The sequence below is a fragment of the Pseudoliparis swirei genome, chromosome 19 (assembly GCF_029220125.1).
Source record: "Pseudoliparis swirei isolate HS2019 ecotype Mariana Trench chromosome 19, NWPU_hadal_v1, whole genome shotgun sequence".
NCBI classification, from domain to species: Eukaryota; Metazoa; Chordata; class Actinopteri; order Perciformes; family Liparidae; genus Pseudoliparis; species Pseudoliparis swirei.
This window is the reverse complement of record NC_079406.1, coordinates 309081-326213: the sequence shown is the minus strand read 5'-3', so window position 1 is coordinate 326213 and position 17133 is coordinate 309081. Positions and strand designations below refer to the sequence as shown.

Sequence of the window (17133 nt, the reverse complement as noted above, 5' to 3'; positions counted from 1 at the left end):
CGTCTTAAAGTTACCAAGCCGCCTTAAAGTTACCAAGCCGTCTTAAAGTTACCAAGCCGTCTTAAAGTTACCAAGCCGTCTTAAAGTTACCAAGCCGTCTTAAAGGTTGCCAAGGCCGCCTTAAAGTTACCAAGCACTTGTAAAGTTACCAAGCAACCTTATAGTCTTAAAGTTACCAAACAGCCTTAAAGTTATAGGCAGGCAGTCTTAAAGTTATAAGCAGCCTAAAAGGATACCAAACCGTCTTAAAGTTACAAATAGTCTTAAAGGTTACCAGGCAAGTCTTAAATACCAAATAGCCTTAAAGATACCAAGCCGTCTTAAAGTTATAAGCAGGTCTTCAAAGGATGTAAACATGTCAAGATGCCAAGCAGGTCTTAAAGTTGCCAAGGCTGGTCTTAAAGTTGCAAGTACAAACTAGTCTTAAAGTTGCCATTAAGCCCGTCCACGCCTTAAAGTTACCAAGCCACGTGTCTTAAAGTTACCAAGCTGGGCCTTAAAGTTTCCGTACAGGTGCACACATTCTCCCGTCATTCTCTTTCAGGCCCCGCTTTAGTTATAAGCCCCCCCCCCCCCCCCCGTGTGCTCGTTTGGGAATACGCTGAAGGCCGATCTGCCCATTCTCGGTCTCACTGTACTCCCGTGATTAGAATACAGAGCGTCGTACGAGAAGCTGACCCGCTAACTGTTTTATATTTTTCTTCTAATGTTCAAGATAATTTCTTTGTAATTGATATTTTCCGCTGGTCAACGACTCGGCTGATGAGCGGTGCCGTCGATGCTCGACCCGCTTTACTGTCCTCACACACCGGAGCCACTAGAACCCCGTCCACACAGAGTTAGTACTTTAGCTTTTCTATGAGTGAGTTGGCATTATGCAATGTTCCTAAGTCCACTTGTCTTGGATTCACTCGCTGGGTAACGGGGAAGCGGCTGTGTCTCCTGCCGGATGCGTTGCTATAGCAACAGGATGCCGAACACAAGCAGGGAAGTCTTAACCGTGTGCTGCTGCGCCGTAGTTCCATCTCTCCCAGAGGAAACGGCTCTGCCGGTGGTCTGGACACTTACAGGCATGGCGGCATTCAGGTCCCGCCCAGAGGAACCAATCGTGTGATCCCGTGTCCAACACGGAGCTCGCCAAACACGGCCCAGAGCGGCCGTCTGTTCAGCCGGCTTTGCCCCTTGAATCCTAATGTGACGAGAAGACATGTGAGCCTGAGTGTCTCCATGTCCGTGTCCGGCTGCTCCTTCATAACTCTCTCGTGTCATTCTAGGTGAGACACCTCTATATCTGTGACTTCCATAAGAACTTCATCCAGAGCGTCCGCAACAAGAGGAAGAGGAAGACCAGCGACGACGGCGGAGAGTCCCCGGACCACGACATGGAGGTGCCCGAGGTAACGGCTCAAAGCTCGTGGAAGACATGGAGGCGGGGCTTAGGGGTGATGAGGTGTCGCATTACTTGAGAAACATTTCCATCCTACCAGTTGTGTTTATTTAGAGGTTTTAAGTTTAATCCTGGAATTACCCAATTTCTCCACGGACCATTCAGGATTCATCTCTTGCTTAAGAAGTGAACATTGGACGTGTGTCCAGTGGACTCCCAACAACTCGCTGACGGGCTCGGCCCTCGCTGTGTTTCAGGTGGACCTGTTCCAGCTGCAGGTGAACACGTTGAGACGCTACAAGAGACACTACAAGCTGCAGACCCGACCCGGGCTCAACAAGGCCCAGCTGGCAGAGGTAGGAGGCGGCGAGAGAGGAGGACCAATCACAGCTGGCTCGGCCTCCATCGTGATCACATGGCAGTGGACGCTGTCCTTTAAAGACATTCTAATTTCTCTGGGAAGGAAGCTCTTCTTCCTTTGGGTTCCTATGGAATATCCTCACATGCCTCATATTGAGTGTTGTTGGCCCTCAGCACCGCAGCCTCGGCTCCATGGAGCTCCATGGGGCTCCATTGGGGCTCCATGGGCTCATTGGGGCTCCTTTGGGCTCATTGGGGCTCCATTGGGGCTCATTGGGGCTCCTTTGGGCTCCATGGGGTTTATTGGGGCTCCATGGGGCTCCATGGGCTCATTGGGGCTCCTTGGGGCTCCATTGGGCTCATTGGAGCTCATTGGAGCTTCATGGGCTCATTGGGGCTCCTTTGGGCTCTTTGGGTTCCATGGGCTCATTGGGGCTCTATGGGGCTCATTTGGGCTCAATGGGCTCATTGGGGCTCCTTTGGGCTCATTGGGGCTCCATGGGCTCATTGGGGCTCCTTTGGGCTCATTGGGGCTTCTTTGGGCTCCATGGGTCTCATTGGGGCTCATTGGGGCTCCTTTGGGCTCATTGGGGCTCCATGGGCTCATTGGGGCTCCGTTGGGCTCCATGGGGCTCATTGGGGCTCATTGGGGCTCCATGGGCTCATTGGGGCTCCATGGGGCTCATTGGGGCTCCTTTGGGCTCATTGGGGTTCCATGGGGCTCCTTTGGGCTCATTGGGGCTCCATGGGCTCATTGGGGCTCCATTGGGCTCATTGGGGCTCCATTGGGCTCATTGGAGCTCATTGGGGCTCCATGGGCTCATTGGGGCTCCTTTGGGCTCATTAGGGCTCCATGGGGCTCATTGGGGCTCCTTTGGGCTCCATGGGGTTTATTGGGGCTCCATGGGGCTCATTGGGGCTCCATGGGCTCATTGGGGCTCCTTGGGGCTCCATTGGGCTCATTGGAGCTCATTGGAGCTTCATGGGCTCATTGGGGCTCCTTTGGGCTCTTTGGGTTCCATGGGCTCATTGGGGCTCTATGGGGCTCATTTGGGCTCAATGGGCTCATTGGGGCTCCTTTGGGCTCATTGGGGCTCCATGGGCTCATTGGGGCTCCTTTGGGCTCATTGGGGCTTCTTTGGGCTCCATGGGTCTCATTGGGGCTCATTGGGGCTCCTTTGGGCTCATTGGGGCTCCATGGGCTCATTGGGGCTCCATGGGCTCATTGGGGCTCCGTTGGGCTCCATGGGGCTCATTGGGGCTCCTTTGGACTCCATGGGGCTCATTGGGGCTCCATGGGCTCATTGGGGCTCCATGGGGCTCATTGGGGCTCCTTTGGGCTCATTGGGGTTCCATGGGGCTCCTTTGGGCTCATTGGGGCTCCATGGGCTCATTGGGGCTCCATTGGGCTCATTGGGGCTCCATTGGGCTCATTGGAGCTCATTGGGGCTCCATGGGCTCATTGGGGCTCCTTTGGGCTCATTAGGGCTCCATGGGGCTCATTGGGGCTCCATGGGCTCATTGGGGATCCATGGGGCTCATTGGGGCTCCATGGGGCTCCTTTGGGCTCCTTGGGGCTCCTTGGGGCTCATTGGGGCTCCGTTGGGGCTCCTTTGGGCTCATTGGGGCTCCTTTGGGCTCATTGGGGCTCCATGGGCTCATTGGGGCTCATTGGGGCTCCGTTGGGCTCCATGGGGCTCATTGGGGCTCCTTTGGGCTCCATGTAGGTGGTGTCAGGACCTATCCAGCAGTAATTGTTCACGGAGGGAGGGGGGGGGGCTAACAGTGGGAATGGATGGATGCTGGCCCAGCGATTAGTCGGGTCCCCATGTCATCAACAGAGCAGCAGTCAACCAGGTCCAGCTGTTTGTCCCTCAGAGGAAACGACGCGTCTGATTGGACGTCTCCTGGGATCCAGCGGTTCTGTTGGCTCACAAGGGTTCTTCAAGTCAAACTTCTGCCTGACGGTTCTGGTGACCCGAGAGGTTTTGGTTCTGAGTCGTGCGTCTTCTTTCCTTCATAGCACCGAGCGCTCTCCTCCCGCAGAGGAAGCAGGAAGTGACGTCCATGTGTCACGTGACTTCCTCCTTCAGCAGCCGTCACTTCCCTGAACTCCAACTCGGTGGTTTCGTTGTCCACAAATGGCCAATGAATGAGAACAGATGCTTCGTAGGGGGCCATGTTAACCTCCTGCTCCTGCTCCTCCTCCTCCTCCTGCTCCTCCTGCTCCTACTCCTGCTCCTCCTCCTCCTCCTGCTCCTCCTACTCCTCCTGCTCCTCCTCCTCCTGCTCCTGCTCCTCCTGCTCCTGCTCCTGCTCCTCCTGCTCCTGCTCCTCCTCCTCCTGCTCCTCCTCCTGCTCCTGCTCCTCCTGCTCCTCCTCCTCCTCCTCTGCAGACGGTGAGTCGTCACTTCAGGAACATCCCGGTGAACGAGAAGGAGACGCTGACCTACTTCATCTACATGGTGAAGAGCAGCAAGAGCCGCTTGGACCAAAAGGTCGACGTCGGCGTTGGCGTTGGCGGCAAACCGCTGGACTAAAGCTCGCAGCACGACGCCCCCGAAGCCCGGACGCCACTCACCGCCACGCCCACGAGCCCAGAGGCTCCTCCCACCGCCGCACACCTCCTCAAGACGCCACAGACGCTAGTTGTCCTCAGAGGACGCCGGCGGAGGAGGGTTCCCTTTGTTCCCGCTGGTTGCCTCCTCACACGAGGTGCGGGGGGGCGTGTCCTAAAACTGTCAATATGTACAAAAGAACCGCGTCCGATCTTTGGTAGGTGGTGTGATGCCACTACGGTCGCTGCCTTAAGAGAGGGGGAGGGGGGGGGGGGGGCGCTGCCTTCAAGTCCCGGCTGAATATCAGAGCTCCTCGTTCTCTCAGTCCTGATGGTTCATCTTTTAGTCGCCCTGCTGGCCGTGGTGCGTTCAAAGACCGATGGTGGTGAACGACGACCCACTCTTCTCCTTGTAACTGTTTTATGTATGTTTGAACACACACACATGCACACGCACGCATGCACACGCACACACACACACTTTCTGCATTGCAGGTTTCGGGAGCTAAATTATCTTTCTTTTCTTTTTTCGCTTTAATTGAGCTTTAATGTGTGTGTGTGTGTGTGTGTGTGTGTGTGTGTGTGTGTGTGTGTGTGTGTGTGTGTGTGTGTGTGTGTGTGTGTGTGTGTGTGTGTGTGTGTGTGTGTGTGTGTGTGTGTGTGTGTGTGTGTGTGTGTGTGTGTGTGTGTGTGTGTGTGATTTTAATATTTAAGAGCTGTGTCTTCTGGTTTCATTCTCTGATGTCTTGATCTTTTGGTTTTAACACTCGAGGAGGCCTTTCTTCATGTCGGCAGAAATCAGCCAATTGTAGAAGAAGAACACGGCGTTGCCATGGTTTCACGCCCGGGGCGATCCCGTCGTGAAGGAGTTTGTGACTTCTGTACTGGTGTTGACATTGAAGCGCTATGACTCTGCACTTTGGAGGTTATTGTCTTAAGGATGTGACCCGTGTTCATAAGGTGGTGACTTGAGAAAAGGGATGTGGGCTGATTGGTCTCCATATGGGGGGGGGGGGGGGGGTAGCACTTTGGGCTTTCGCTAGTTAAACTGAAACCCAACGGGCGACAAGTTCACTTCAACTCTTAAGCACTGCGGGACCTCCAGGAACAACGTACAGCTCTTCTCTGCTGCGGGGCCTCGGGCCGCTCCACAGGGGCCGCTCCACAGGGGCTCTTCTTTTGGGGTGTAGGGTTTTTTGTTTTTCAGCGTCTGTTATATTTTCAGTTTTGCTTGTAGGTTTGTTAGTCATGTAGATAACGCCCAACTTTATTAACATATAGGCCACGCCACATTAACGTAATTGTTGTATTAGAAGAAAAACACATATTTAAATATGGCTGCTTATTGCTCCTGATGATGATAATAAATGTATTGTACAGACGCCTCTGTCTTCACGATGATGACTTTAACGGGTTGGATGGTGAGTCGGGCTGCAGTTCAGGAGACAGCCGCCAGGTGTCGCTGTCCGTGAAGGAGCTGCAGAGGCACTTCGTTCAGGGCCGACGTCACTGCGCGGTTCATTCACACCAAAAGATGATCGTGAACTTTTGTCCAAGACCTAAATAAGTCAAACGTGTTCCGATGAATGCGCGCGCCTCCATCCACATGACGAACGGAAGGATTACGTCATTGATGTGTCAAATGTGTTTTATTCTGACTTGGTTCCTTAGTGATATGCTTTATCAGAAAGTTGTGAATTTAAACATGCGTTGTCAGAATTTAATATAAAACCATATCAAGTGGAATAGTGCAGTAATAATCGGTGTTCTGGGGTTCCGGTTTCCAACCGGACCGGAGTCTAAAGTCTCTTCAGGAGCCAATGAGGTGCTGGTCCTGGATGTCACGTGTTTCAGGTGAGTTTATTGTTTCCACATTGATTATAATTAACAGGTAATGGAAGAAGTAAGACAAGAAGGTGAAAATGTCGACAAAGGAAAAACAAAAACTTCACTGCACTGGAGTGACTTAAAATAATTCATTTATTTACGGAACTAAATATAACTTCACATCCAAAATGTACATTCCATCAGCATCTCGCACAGAAATAAACCTCGAATCCCTTTAGAGTTGGTGATGAACAGGCCGCAGTGACGGCGGTGCGTTCACGGAACATGCAGTGACAGCGGTGCGTTCACGGAACATGCAGTGACGGCGGTGCGTTCGCGGAACATTCAGTGACAGCGGTGCGTTCACGGAACATGCAGTGACAAAGGTGCGTTCACGGAACATGCAGTGACGGCGGTGCGTTCACGGAACATTCAGTGACAGCGGTGCGTTCACGGAACATGCAGTGACAGCGGTGCGTTCACGGAACATGCAGTGACGGCGGTGCGTTCACGGAACATGAAGTGACAGCGGTGCGTTCACGGAACATGCAGTGACAGCGGTGCGTTCACGGAACATTCAGTGACAGCGGTGCGTTCACGGAACATTCGGCGTCTCACAACACACAGTGACATTCATTTTGAGGTAGATTCAGTCAATTCAATAATTTCCTCCAAAGAAGCTTCAACAGCCGGGACCGTGTGTGTGTGCGTGTGTGCGCGTGCGCGTGTGTGTGTGTTTGACCTGCTCGACAGAAACAATTTATAGATTATGTTTTGTTCTATTTTCATTTAATTTCACTTCCATCTTTAGTGCTTTAACATTGTTGAGTTTTATTGATTTAATTCATAAAAAGTACCATTTGGATGTGTTGCGGTTTCGCTGATGTTTGTTTACAGCTCCAAATTAAGAAACTAGAAGTATTCAGGTCATACTTAATACTAGATAAAGTATATATATGCATATATATATATACACATATTATACACACATATATATATATACACATATATATGTGTTTATATATATGTATGTATATACACCTGTGACTCGCTCTGAGAAGTGTATTTTAAATATTGTGCGGTGCAGCTCGTGCTTCTGTGATTTGTCATAAATTACACACCAAAAACAAGTTGCAATGTAAATAAATATCATGTTCTGCAACAGACGTATAGATATTGTGCATTACACCACATGACATGAGTTATACGGTATTTATTCACAACACGCACATTAAACACTTTTTTGGGGGAAATATTTTTTTCTTTTTAACTTTTCTTCTTTTCCTTTTGGCACCGGGTCCACACCGGGTCCACACCGGGTTCACAGCACTGGAGGAGCATCACGAGGCACAACTACCACGTAGCATACAGTCAGAGGTGTGTGCGTGTGTGTGTGCGCGCGTGTGTGTGTGTGTGTGTGTGGACTTGTCCGCCGCACAAGGAGACAAGGACACCGACGCTGTGTCCATCGCGCTTCCCCTCCGCGCTCACCTGTTGGCGTGTTGTCCTTTCATCCTCTACTTTTGTTGCGCATCATTGCGCGTGCGCAGCAGCGTGTTGGCTTCAGGCCGTCAGTGGTTGTGTTTTCTTCTTTTTCTTTTCGATTTGAATCCAGAGTCTGAGGAGGTTGAAGCGAGGAAGAGGAGGAGGAAGGTCACTGGTTGAGCTCCAGAGCCCAGACCTGCTGCGGCCACCCGGTCCGGCCCTTCACCTTCTTCTCGGCTCCCGGGGCCTCCTGCGGGCCGTCGGCCTGCGACACGGAGAAACATGACGTCATCAGTGGGGTCAGTCCACGGAACAAGGGCACTTCCTGCCGATGTCTTCATGTCGTTGTGTCTCTGGAACACTGAACATGCGCGTTGTGCTGACGTCACGTTGTAACGCACGCGATGCTTTCTGGGCCTTTCGTGACGCAATGGGGTCACATGCAGGGTTTCATTAAATGAAAGTCATGGATTAAAACATAAGGCTGAATCCAGATGATCCAACCAATATGTTAAAAAAACCCTCATAATGATAAATAATAATGTATATTTCTAAATGAATATGAGGTCATCGGAAGAGTTCTAAAGACCAAACACACTGTGGGTCAATGTGACTTTAAAGAGTTCCATGTCTTCCCGAGGACACATCTGTACTCTGTGGTCAGTTTTAATAATAATAACTGTTTGAAAAGGATCAACGTAATTTTAATGAGCTGAAGTTGTTATCACAGATTTGTAAAAAGAAAGAAAGAAAGAAAGAAAGAAAGAAAATGCTTCTTTTTATACCCCAGTCCTTTTACTATCGATTGGCTGACAATATTATTCAATAATATTTATATTGGAAATTATTAGAATTCCCAGATAATAATACGACTGAAAAAAAATGAAACTGTAATTGTTACAATCGTGTTCGAGTTGTAGTTCTGTTCCGCCATTAAAAGCCGGCCTGCCGCGTTCCTCCCGTCTCGAAACAAAGTGAAGGAAGTCGAACTCACAACTCACGGGTGTGCTCCTACTTACCGGCTCACGTTTCCTTTTCAGATCCCGGTTTTCAAGTTTCTTAATCTCGGCCTTGAAGCCCTCGGTCTCCCCGGTGTCCTTGGCCAGGACGTCCATCAGGTAGGCGATGTAACTGGTCGCCAGGCGTAACGTTTTGATTTTCGACAGTTTGGTGTCCGCGGGCACGTTGGGGATGCACTCCCGGAGCTCCGCGAAGGCGGTGTTGATGCTCTCCGTCCGCCGGCGCTCCTTCTTCGGCCCCGACGTCCGCCGCTTGCCCATTCCCGCCTGGAGCCCCTCCAGCCGGGCGTCGTGCGTCGCTCCGGGCGCGCCGTGCTCCGCGGCCGGGTACGGCGCCTGGATCTGGAAGTCCGGAGGCACCTCGCCGTGGTTCACCACCCAGCTCTGGAAGTACGGCGCATCCTGGTGACAGCGCTGCACGAACGGGAAGGGCTCGTGCATCAGGTGGTGGTGATGCTGGTAGCCCCCAATGAGGTTCATGTCGAGCTGGATGACAAAGGGGCTCGTGTCCGTGGTGTCCGTCGGCCTCGCTCTCTCTCCGGTAGTGCCCCAAAACGGTGTGTGCTGGGGGATCGGCAGCCAACAGAACTCATTCACCACTTCAACATGTATTCCCTCAAATGCATGAGTGAGCCGAGCCGACCGGAGCCACCAGCGTGCGCACCGTGGTCATTCTGAGACGAGTGGAAAGAGGCCCTGAAGAAAAGCTTAAATTCCAGAGGACGGATGTTCGCTGCGCGCCGGCTCCACGCGGCTTTCTTTCTGCTGATGTCTCCGGAGAGGCTGCTGCATGCGCTGCGTTGCCCAAGACATTTGACCCCGGGTAAGGTGTGAGGACCCAGGTTTATATGATTTGGATGTCAGCGTGGAGAGGAGGCAGCCAATGGAGGAAAGGCCCAGGATGGGAGGAGAGTCGAGAGACGTGAGCAATGCGCCATGGTGCCATCCGGCGATACGCAGGACGCACATATGTGCATGTTGTTGGAATTGGTTTCTGGATACAGAGAGCTGCACATATGAGAGGGGGGGGGGGGGGGGTTGCGGTGGCTGTCTTCAAGGAGTTTGTTGTCAATTCGAAGGGTTGGAGAGGTTTTACGCAGAGGTTTTACGCACCGTATGTTCCGCATGTTCATGAGGTGTGATTGTGGTCATTCAATGGGGAAATAATTCCGTTGCGTTCTTTTATTTGCCAACGTGTGGCACATCGTGCAGGGAATCTTCCGTCTGGTTTTGGGCCTCTGCAGAAACATTTCATTCACACCGACATCTCGCGCCTCGACGACACTTTCCTTGTGAGGTTCTGGGATGTCTGTGTACCGATTGTAAAGACACACTTGTAATTTGTAAAAATGGGCTATACAAATAAACTGAATTTAATTGAATTCAATGAATTCTCCACTTTTCAATTGAATAATGCGAATTACATGTGTGTAGATTGAACACATAACGGCAACATTGTCTTTGTATTAATTAACATGTCAATGAATCTAATACAATATCCGCCCCATGCCACTTCAACGTGTTGCTTCCATAAATGAACACTGAACATCTTACATTCTGTATTTCTATCCAGATCATTCTCACTTTTGCTTTTTAAAAAGATCTTCTAGAATTCTTCATATTAATTGCGGCCCTGTGCGTAATGGGCAGCTTCTCCACGCGTCCTCTCTCCCTCTGGAAATCAAATGTACAGTTCGATGAATTATTCGGTGCTGTGGACGGCGCGGCCCGCCGGCTGCTGTCACCCGCCTCCGCCATAGCGGCTTTATCTGCGCATTAATGCCGCGCAGCTCCTGACACACTAAACACATCATCCCGTCTCTCTCGCCTCAAAAGCATTATCCCATTACAGTACATGACCTTGACGCTATTTGGGAACCCTTCACGGCCCGTGTCTTATCTAAATACAGCCATAACTCAGGAGTGCCACGTGCAGCATTACGTCCTAAAAGCTCTCGCGCTCTCTGTTTACACGCAGCATCCACCGCGGGACATAAATCAATACTCGGTCACAACGTGTGATCAGCTCCACTACACGCGGCTCGGACTCCGGGAAACACTTTAACATCCAGATCGTGTTCCGTCACGGCCCCGGTGCACGGCACCGGGTCGTGTTGGTTCAACATTCACATCGAGTTTCAACACGAACATTTACATAATAAAATAACTTATGTTCTCACGCTATAATTCTACATGTTGTCTCTGATATGTGAAGTACGTGATAAATGAAGCTGGACGTTTACTCAATAGTTTTGAAACAGTTGAATTAAAGTTATTATTTTGCAAATTATATTATATATATTTATACATATCTACTAATATATATATATATATAAACATATATATGATATATATATCTGATATATATATGATATATATATATACATATATGTATATATATCATATATATATATGATATATATATGATATATATATATCATATATGATATATACACTACCGTTCAAAAGTTTGGGATCACCCAGACAATTTCGTGTCTTCCATGAAAAATCACACTTTTATTTATCAAATGAATATAAAATATAGTCAAGACATTGACGAGGTTAGAAATAATGATTCATAATTGAAATATAAATTTTGTTCTACAAACTTCAAGCTCAAAGGAAGGCCAGTTTTATAGCTTATATCACCAGCATAACTGTTTTCAGCTGTGCTAACATAATTGCACGGGTTTTCTAATCAGACATTAGTCTTCTAAGGCGATAACACAATGTACCATTAAAACACTGGAGTGATAGTTGCTGTAAAAGGGCCTCTATACACCTCTGGAGATATTTCATTAGAAACCAGACGTTTCAATAGTCATTTACCACATTAACAATGTAGAGAGTGTATTTCTGATTAATTTAATGTTATCTTTATTGAAAAAACAGTGCTTTTCTTTGAAAAATAAAGTCATTTCTAAGTGATCCCAAACTTTTGAACGGTAGTGTATATCAGAGGTAAATGTGGATCTTGTTCCTTTTCGTCTGAACTGCTGAAATCTTTCTGCGTCATTAATGTTCTCACAATGAATTTTACTTTATTTCACATCTTCTGAATTGTTTCGTTAACATTTTTAATAAATCGTCTTGATTTGTGTAGCAGGTTTAAAATGAAGTGCTTCCCGAGAGCAGACGACACGGGGACGTGCGCGTGCCGTGGGACAAAGGAGATGAGTCAAGGAGCGGCTCAACGCACGAGCACGAGCACGATCTTATTGAACTCCGTCCTCCAGTTATTGAAAAACCTGAATACTGAATCATGAACACCGGCTGATGCGCGTGCACTACTTCTACCATAAATGCACGCGAAGTGTCGGGGAGCGGCTCCAGGACGGTTGGCGGACCCGTGTGTGTTCTGCTTCCGGCCGCCGCCTCCAGCCTCGGCCACGCGCAGCTGCGTTCAGGGGCCTTTCTGTCGCCGCGCAGCACTCAGGTGAAACCTCGGCTCATCCAACAACATTCATTTTATTTTACTTTATTGCAACTTGTGAACAAAGGTTTTACATTTCATGAGGATGCATTCCTGGTGTGGTTGTCGTAATGCAGGCTGGTTGCTTCTGAGCAGCATGAAGGCGCAGCCTCCTCTTCCTCATCTTCCTCCTCTTCACCCGGCTGTCAGCGTGAAGAACACCATGCGGCCTCCTGAAAGAAAACCTGACAGTGTCGATTAAGACGTCCACTACGCAGAGATGAAATACTAGCTGCCCCCCCCCCCCTGGATCACTTTCTCCTCCCGGTGACTCACTCTCCGTCAAACCTTTAACCACAACCTCTCCTCTTCTTCATCTCCTCCTCCTCTTCTCTCCCCTTTCTTGCTATCACTGGAGGTGCTGAAAGACCCGGCAGCAGTAATAGTCTCTTCACATTTTGCTTTCAGCCCCAATAAACTCCAGTAATCTCTCTCTCTCTGTCTCTCTCTCTCTCTCTCTCTCTGTCTCTCTCTCTCTCTGTCTCTCTCTCTCTCTCTGTCTCTCTCTGTCTGTCTGTCTCTCTCTGTCTGTCTCTCTCTCTCTCTCTGTCTCTCTCTCTGTCTCTCTCTCTCTCTGCAGCATGTTGGCCGTGTTCTCCTCTAGTTGTTTGTGTCATGGTGGATGTTTCAATAGACACAGCTTCCTCCTCTTCAGATGTTTACCCTCAACGCTCAGCTCCACACGACCAAACAAATAGTCCCTCTGACTCAAAGCACTGACACCGCCGTGTATGTGTTATATATATAAATAGATAAATTTATATAAATATATATATATATAATACATATTTAAATATTTAATACATACATATATATATATATTATATATATAATTATATATATATATAATACATATATATATATAATACATACATATATATGTATTATATATATATATATATATATTTATGCACCGGTCGCCGACACGCAAAGACAATTAAGCACTGGTACCATTAGAAATGGCATGCTGGTAAATGTGGGCGCACTGGGTGCGGCACTAGGTGCCTCTCGTCCTCCAGGAGAACAAAGTCCATTCGTATGAGATGTGTAAGAACCTTGCTCTCTGCTGGCCGAGGGGTCGCGCCGAGGTCAGCTCTCATCAAGACAACAGAACATGGTTTTGGAGAAAATCAAATCAAAAATTGGGATAACGAGATCAAATCCTCCGAAAGCGACTTCTGCTTTTCGTCACTGTTTGAGAGTTTGGAGCCCCCCCCCCTCCTAACACTAACACATCCTCAGTGTGGAGTCTCCTTTTTAGAAAGTCATTTACTTTTAAGAATTAAAGGCTCAGTTCACACAAACAACAACAACAACAACAACAACAGGCCCCATGTGCCATCCGTCTCTTTCTTCACCCCGTGAACTGTCCATTGTGTTGAAGGTCAAGCTCTCTCACTTATTGATATACATTTAGATATTTGAGAGGCCGCTGTTTTGTGGTAATTTGTCTGAAGAGCAAATCAGTGAGCTTCGTCTCGGAGCTCCTGACGGACGGATGTCTGTGAGTGTGCAACGTGATGATGTCATCAGCAGCCTCATCGCCAGACGTGTGACCTGCAGAGTCCTGGGAACCCGATGGTCACCTGACTGAAGCAAACCCTCTGTCCTGTTATTGAGGCAGAGGTGGTCCCGGGTAGAGGTGGTCGTGGGTAGAGGTGGTCCTGGCTAGAAGTGGTCGTGGGTAGAGGTGGGTGGAGGTGGTCCTGGGTAGAGGTGGTCCTGGGTAGAGGTGGTCCTGGGTAGAGGTGGTCGTGGGTAGAGGTGGTCCTGGCTAGAGGTGGTCGTGGGTAGAGGTGGGTGGAGGTGGTCCTGGGTAGAGGTGGTCCTGGGTAGAGGTGGTCGTGGGTAGAGGTGGTCGTGGGTAGAGGTGGTCCTGGGTAGAGGTGGTCCTGGGTAGAGGTGGTCGTGGGTAGAGGTGGTCGTGGGTAGAGGTGGTCCTGGGTAGAGGTGGTCGTGGGTAGAGGTGGTCCTGGGTAGAGGTGGTCGTGGGTAGAGGTGGTCGTGGGTAGAGGTGGTCGTGGGTAGAGGTGGTCCTGGGTAGAGGTGGTCGTGGGTAGAGGTGGTCCTGGGTAGAGGTGGTCGTGGGTAGAGGTGGTCCTGGGTAGAGGTGGTCGTGGGTAGAGGTGGTCCTGGGTAGAGGTGGTCGTGGGAGAGGTGGCCTGGGTAGAGGTGGTCCTGGGTAGAGGTGGTCCTGGGTAGAGGTGGTCCTGCAGAGGTGGTCGTGGGTAGAGGTGGTCCTGGGTAGAGGTGGTCCTGGGTAGAGGTGGTCGTGGGTAGAGGTGGTCGTGGGGGGGTCCTGGGTAGAGGTGGTCCTGGGTAGAGGTGGTCCTGGGTAGAGGTGGTCCTGGGTAGAGGTGGTCCTGGGTAGAGGTGGTCCTGGGTAGAGGTGGTCGTGGGTAGAGGTGGTCCTGGGTAGAGGTGGTCGTGGGTAGAGGTGGTCCTGGGTAGAGGTGGTCGTGGGTAGAGGTGGTCGTGGGTAGAGCTGGTCCTGGGTAGAGGTGGTCATGGGTATAGGTGGTCATGGGTAGAGGTGGTCATGGGTAGAGGTGGTCCTGGGTAGAGGTGGTCCTGGGTAGAGGTGGTCGTGGGTAGAGGTGGTCGTGGGTAGAGGTGGTCGTGGGTAGAGGTGGTCGTGGGTAGAGGTGGTCCTGGGTAGAGGTGGTCGTGGGTAGAGGTGGTCCTGGGTAGAGGTGGTCGTGGGTAGAGGTGGTCCTGGGTAGAGGTGTTCGTGGGTAGAGGTGGTCCTGGGTAGAGGTGGTCATGGGTAGAGGTGGTCGTGGGTAGAGGTGGTCCTGGGTAGAGGTGGTCGTGGGTAGAGGTGGTCCTGGGTAGAGGTGGTCCTGGGTAGAGGTGGTCGTGGGTAGAGGTGGTCCCGGGTAGAGGTCGTGGGTAGAGGTGGTCCTGGGTAGAGGTGGTCCTGGGTAGAGGTGGTCGTGGGTAGAGGTGGTCCTGGGTAGAGGTGGTCGTGGGTAGAGGTGGTCCTGGGTAGAGGTGGTCGTGGGTAGAGGTGGTCCTGGGTAGAGGTGGTCGGGTAGAGGTGGTCCTGGGTAGAGGTGGTCGTGGGTAGAGGTGGTCCTGGGTAGAGGTGGTCGTGGGTAGAGGTGGTCCTGGGTAGAGGTGGTCGTGGGTAGAGGTGGTCCTGCAGAGGTGGTCGGGTAGAGGTGGTCGTGGGTAGAGGTGGTCCTGGGTAGAGGTGGTCCTGGGTAGAGGTGGTCCTGGGTAGAGGTGGTCCTGGGTAGAGGTGGTCGTGGGTAGAGGTGGTCCTGGGTAGAGGTGGTCGTGGGTAGAGGTGGTCCTGGGTAGAGGTGGTCCTGGGTAGAGGTGGTCCTGGGTAGAGGTGGTCCTGGGTAGAGGTGGTCCTGGGTAGAGGTGGTCGTGGGTAGAGGTGGATGTTTAACGCCCAGGGTAACAGAGCATCAGCACCAGCAGGCGTTTTATTGTTCTTCTTCCTCTTCTTCTTCAGACCGCCTGTCCTCCAGCTGTTCTCTCTCTCTCTCTCTCTCTCATTATCTGACCGTCCTCTGCTCCTCGTATAAATGTCCTCCTGTCATGACGAGTGGCCGTGCCGTTGCTCTGCTCTGATTGGACCTCACCATAAAGATAAGACATGGAATGTGCAGGAGGCGACGGCTCAGCCGTCAACCCTCTGCTGCTCCGGGACGCTGCGCGAGGACATGAGGACGTGAGGACATGAGGACATGAGGACGTGAGGACGCGAGGACATGATGACATGATGACATGAGGACATGAAGACACGAGGACATGATGACATGATGACATGAGGACATGAAGACATGAGGACATGAGTACATGAGGACATGATGACATGAGGACATGAGGACATGAAGACATGAGGACATGAGGACGCGAGGACATGATGACATGATGACATGAGGACATGATGACATGAAGACATGATGACATGAGTACATGAAGACATGAAGACATGAGGACATGAATACATGAGGACATGATGACATGAAGACATGAGGACATGATGACATGAGGACGCAAGGACGTGAGTACATGATGACATGAGGACACGAAGACATGAGGACATGATGACACGATGACATGATGACATGAGGACATGATGACATGAGGACATGAAGACATGAGGATGCGAGGACATGAGGACATGATGACATGAGGACATGATGACTTGAGGACATGATGACATGATGACATGAAGACATGAAGATGCGAGGACATGAGGACATGAGGACATGATGACATGAAGACATGATGACATGAAGACATGATGACATGAGGACATGATGACATGAGGATATGACGACATGATGACATGAAGATATGATGACATGAAGACATGATGACATGAAGACATGAGGACATGAAGATATGATGACATGAAGACATGAGGATATGATGACATGAAGACATGATGACATGAGGACATGAAGACATGAGGACATGAGGACATGAAGACATGATGACATGAAGACATGAGGACATGAAGACATGATGACATGATGACATGATGACATGAAGACATGAGGACATGATGACATGAAGACATGAGGACATGAAGACATGAAGACATGAGGACATGATGACATGAGGACATGATGACATGATGACATGAGGACATGAAGACATGATGACATGAGGACATGATGACATGAGGACATGAATACATGAGGACATGAAGACATGAGGACATGAAGACATGATGACATGAGGACATGATGACATGAAGACATGAAGACATGAGGACATGAGGACATGATGACATGATGACATGAGGACATGAAGACATGAGGACATGAAGACATGAGGACATGATGACATGAGGACATGATGACATGATGACATGAAGACATGAGGACATGATGACATGATGACATGAGGACATGATGACATGATGACATGAGGACATGAGGACATGAAGACATGAGGACATGATGACATGAGGACATGAAGACATGAGGACATGAAGACATGATGACATGAGGACATGAAGACATGAGGACATGAGGACATGATGACATGAAGACATGAT

The 17133-nt window shown here is 50.0% G+C and overlaps 2 protein-coding genes and 1 long non-coding RNA gene across 3 annotated transcripts; 1 reads left to right on the top strand and 2 right to left on the bottom strand.

The window, feature by feature from the left end:
- The first annotated feature begins 574 nt into the window (after positions 1–574).
- LOC130209273 (histone deacetylase complex subunit SAP30L-like) lies at positions 575–5686 on the top strand. Its single transcript, XM_056438835.1, has 3 exons — positions 575–1397; positions 1645–1743; positions 4144–5686. Exons 1-3 carry the CDS (start codon positions 1383–1385, stop codon positions 4285–4287), a joined length of 258 nt encoding a protein of 85 aa, XP_056294810.1. The 5' UTR covers positions 575–1382; the 3' UTR covers positions 4288–5686.
- A 580-nt stretch (positions 5687–6266) lies between these two features.
- Positions 6267–9651, bottom strand: LOC130209271 (heart- and neural crest derivatives-expressed protein 1-like). The gene is made up of 2 exons (XM_056438832.1): positions 8636–9651; positions 6267–7881 (listed from the first exon to the last, which is right to left on the bottom strand). The coding sequence occupies exons 1-2, from the start codon at positions 9113–9115 to the stop codon at positions 7786–7788; spliced, it is 576 nt and encodes a 191-aa protein (XP_056294807.1). The 5' UTR covers positions 9116–9651; the 3' UTR covers positions 6267–7785.
- A 2446-nt stretch (positions 9652–12097) lies between these two features.
- Positions 12098–13902, bottom strand: LOC130209275 (uncharacterized). The gene is made up of 2 exons (XR_008834583.1): positions 13059–13902; positions 12098–12280 (listed from the first exon to the last, which is right to left on the bottom strand). It is a non-coding gene; the product is annotated as an uncharacterized LOC130209275 (long non-coding RNA).
- Between the last annotated feature and the right edge of the window lie 3231 nt (positions 13903–17133).

Bases quoted from the DNA above. Each gene is read 5' to 3' on its own strand.
- LOC130209273 (XM_056438835.1), top strand. The intron at 1,744-4,143 runs GTAGGAGGCGGC...CCTCCTCTGCAG, and splicing joins ACAAGGCCCAGCTGGCAGAG to ACGGTGAGTCGTCACTTCAG.
- LOC130209271 (XM_056438832.1), bottom strand. From the start codon at position 9,115: ATGAACCTCATTGGGGGCTACCAGCATCACCACCACCTGATGCACGAG. The intron at 7,882-8,635 runs GTAAGTAGGAGC...TCCGTGTCGCAG, and splicing joins TGAAAAGGAAACGTGAGCCG to GCCGACGGCCCGCAGGAGGC.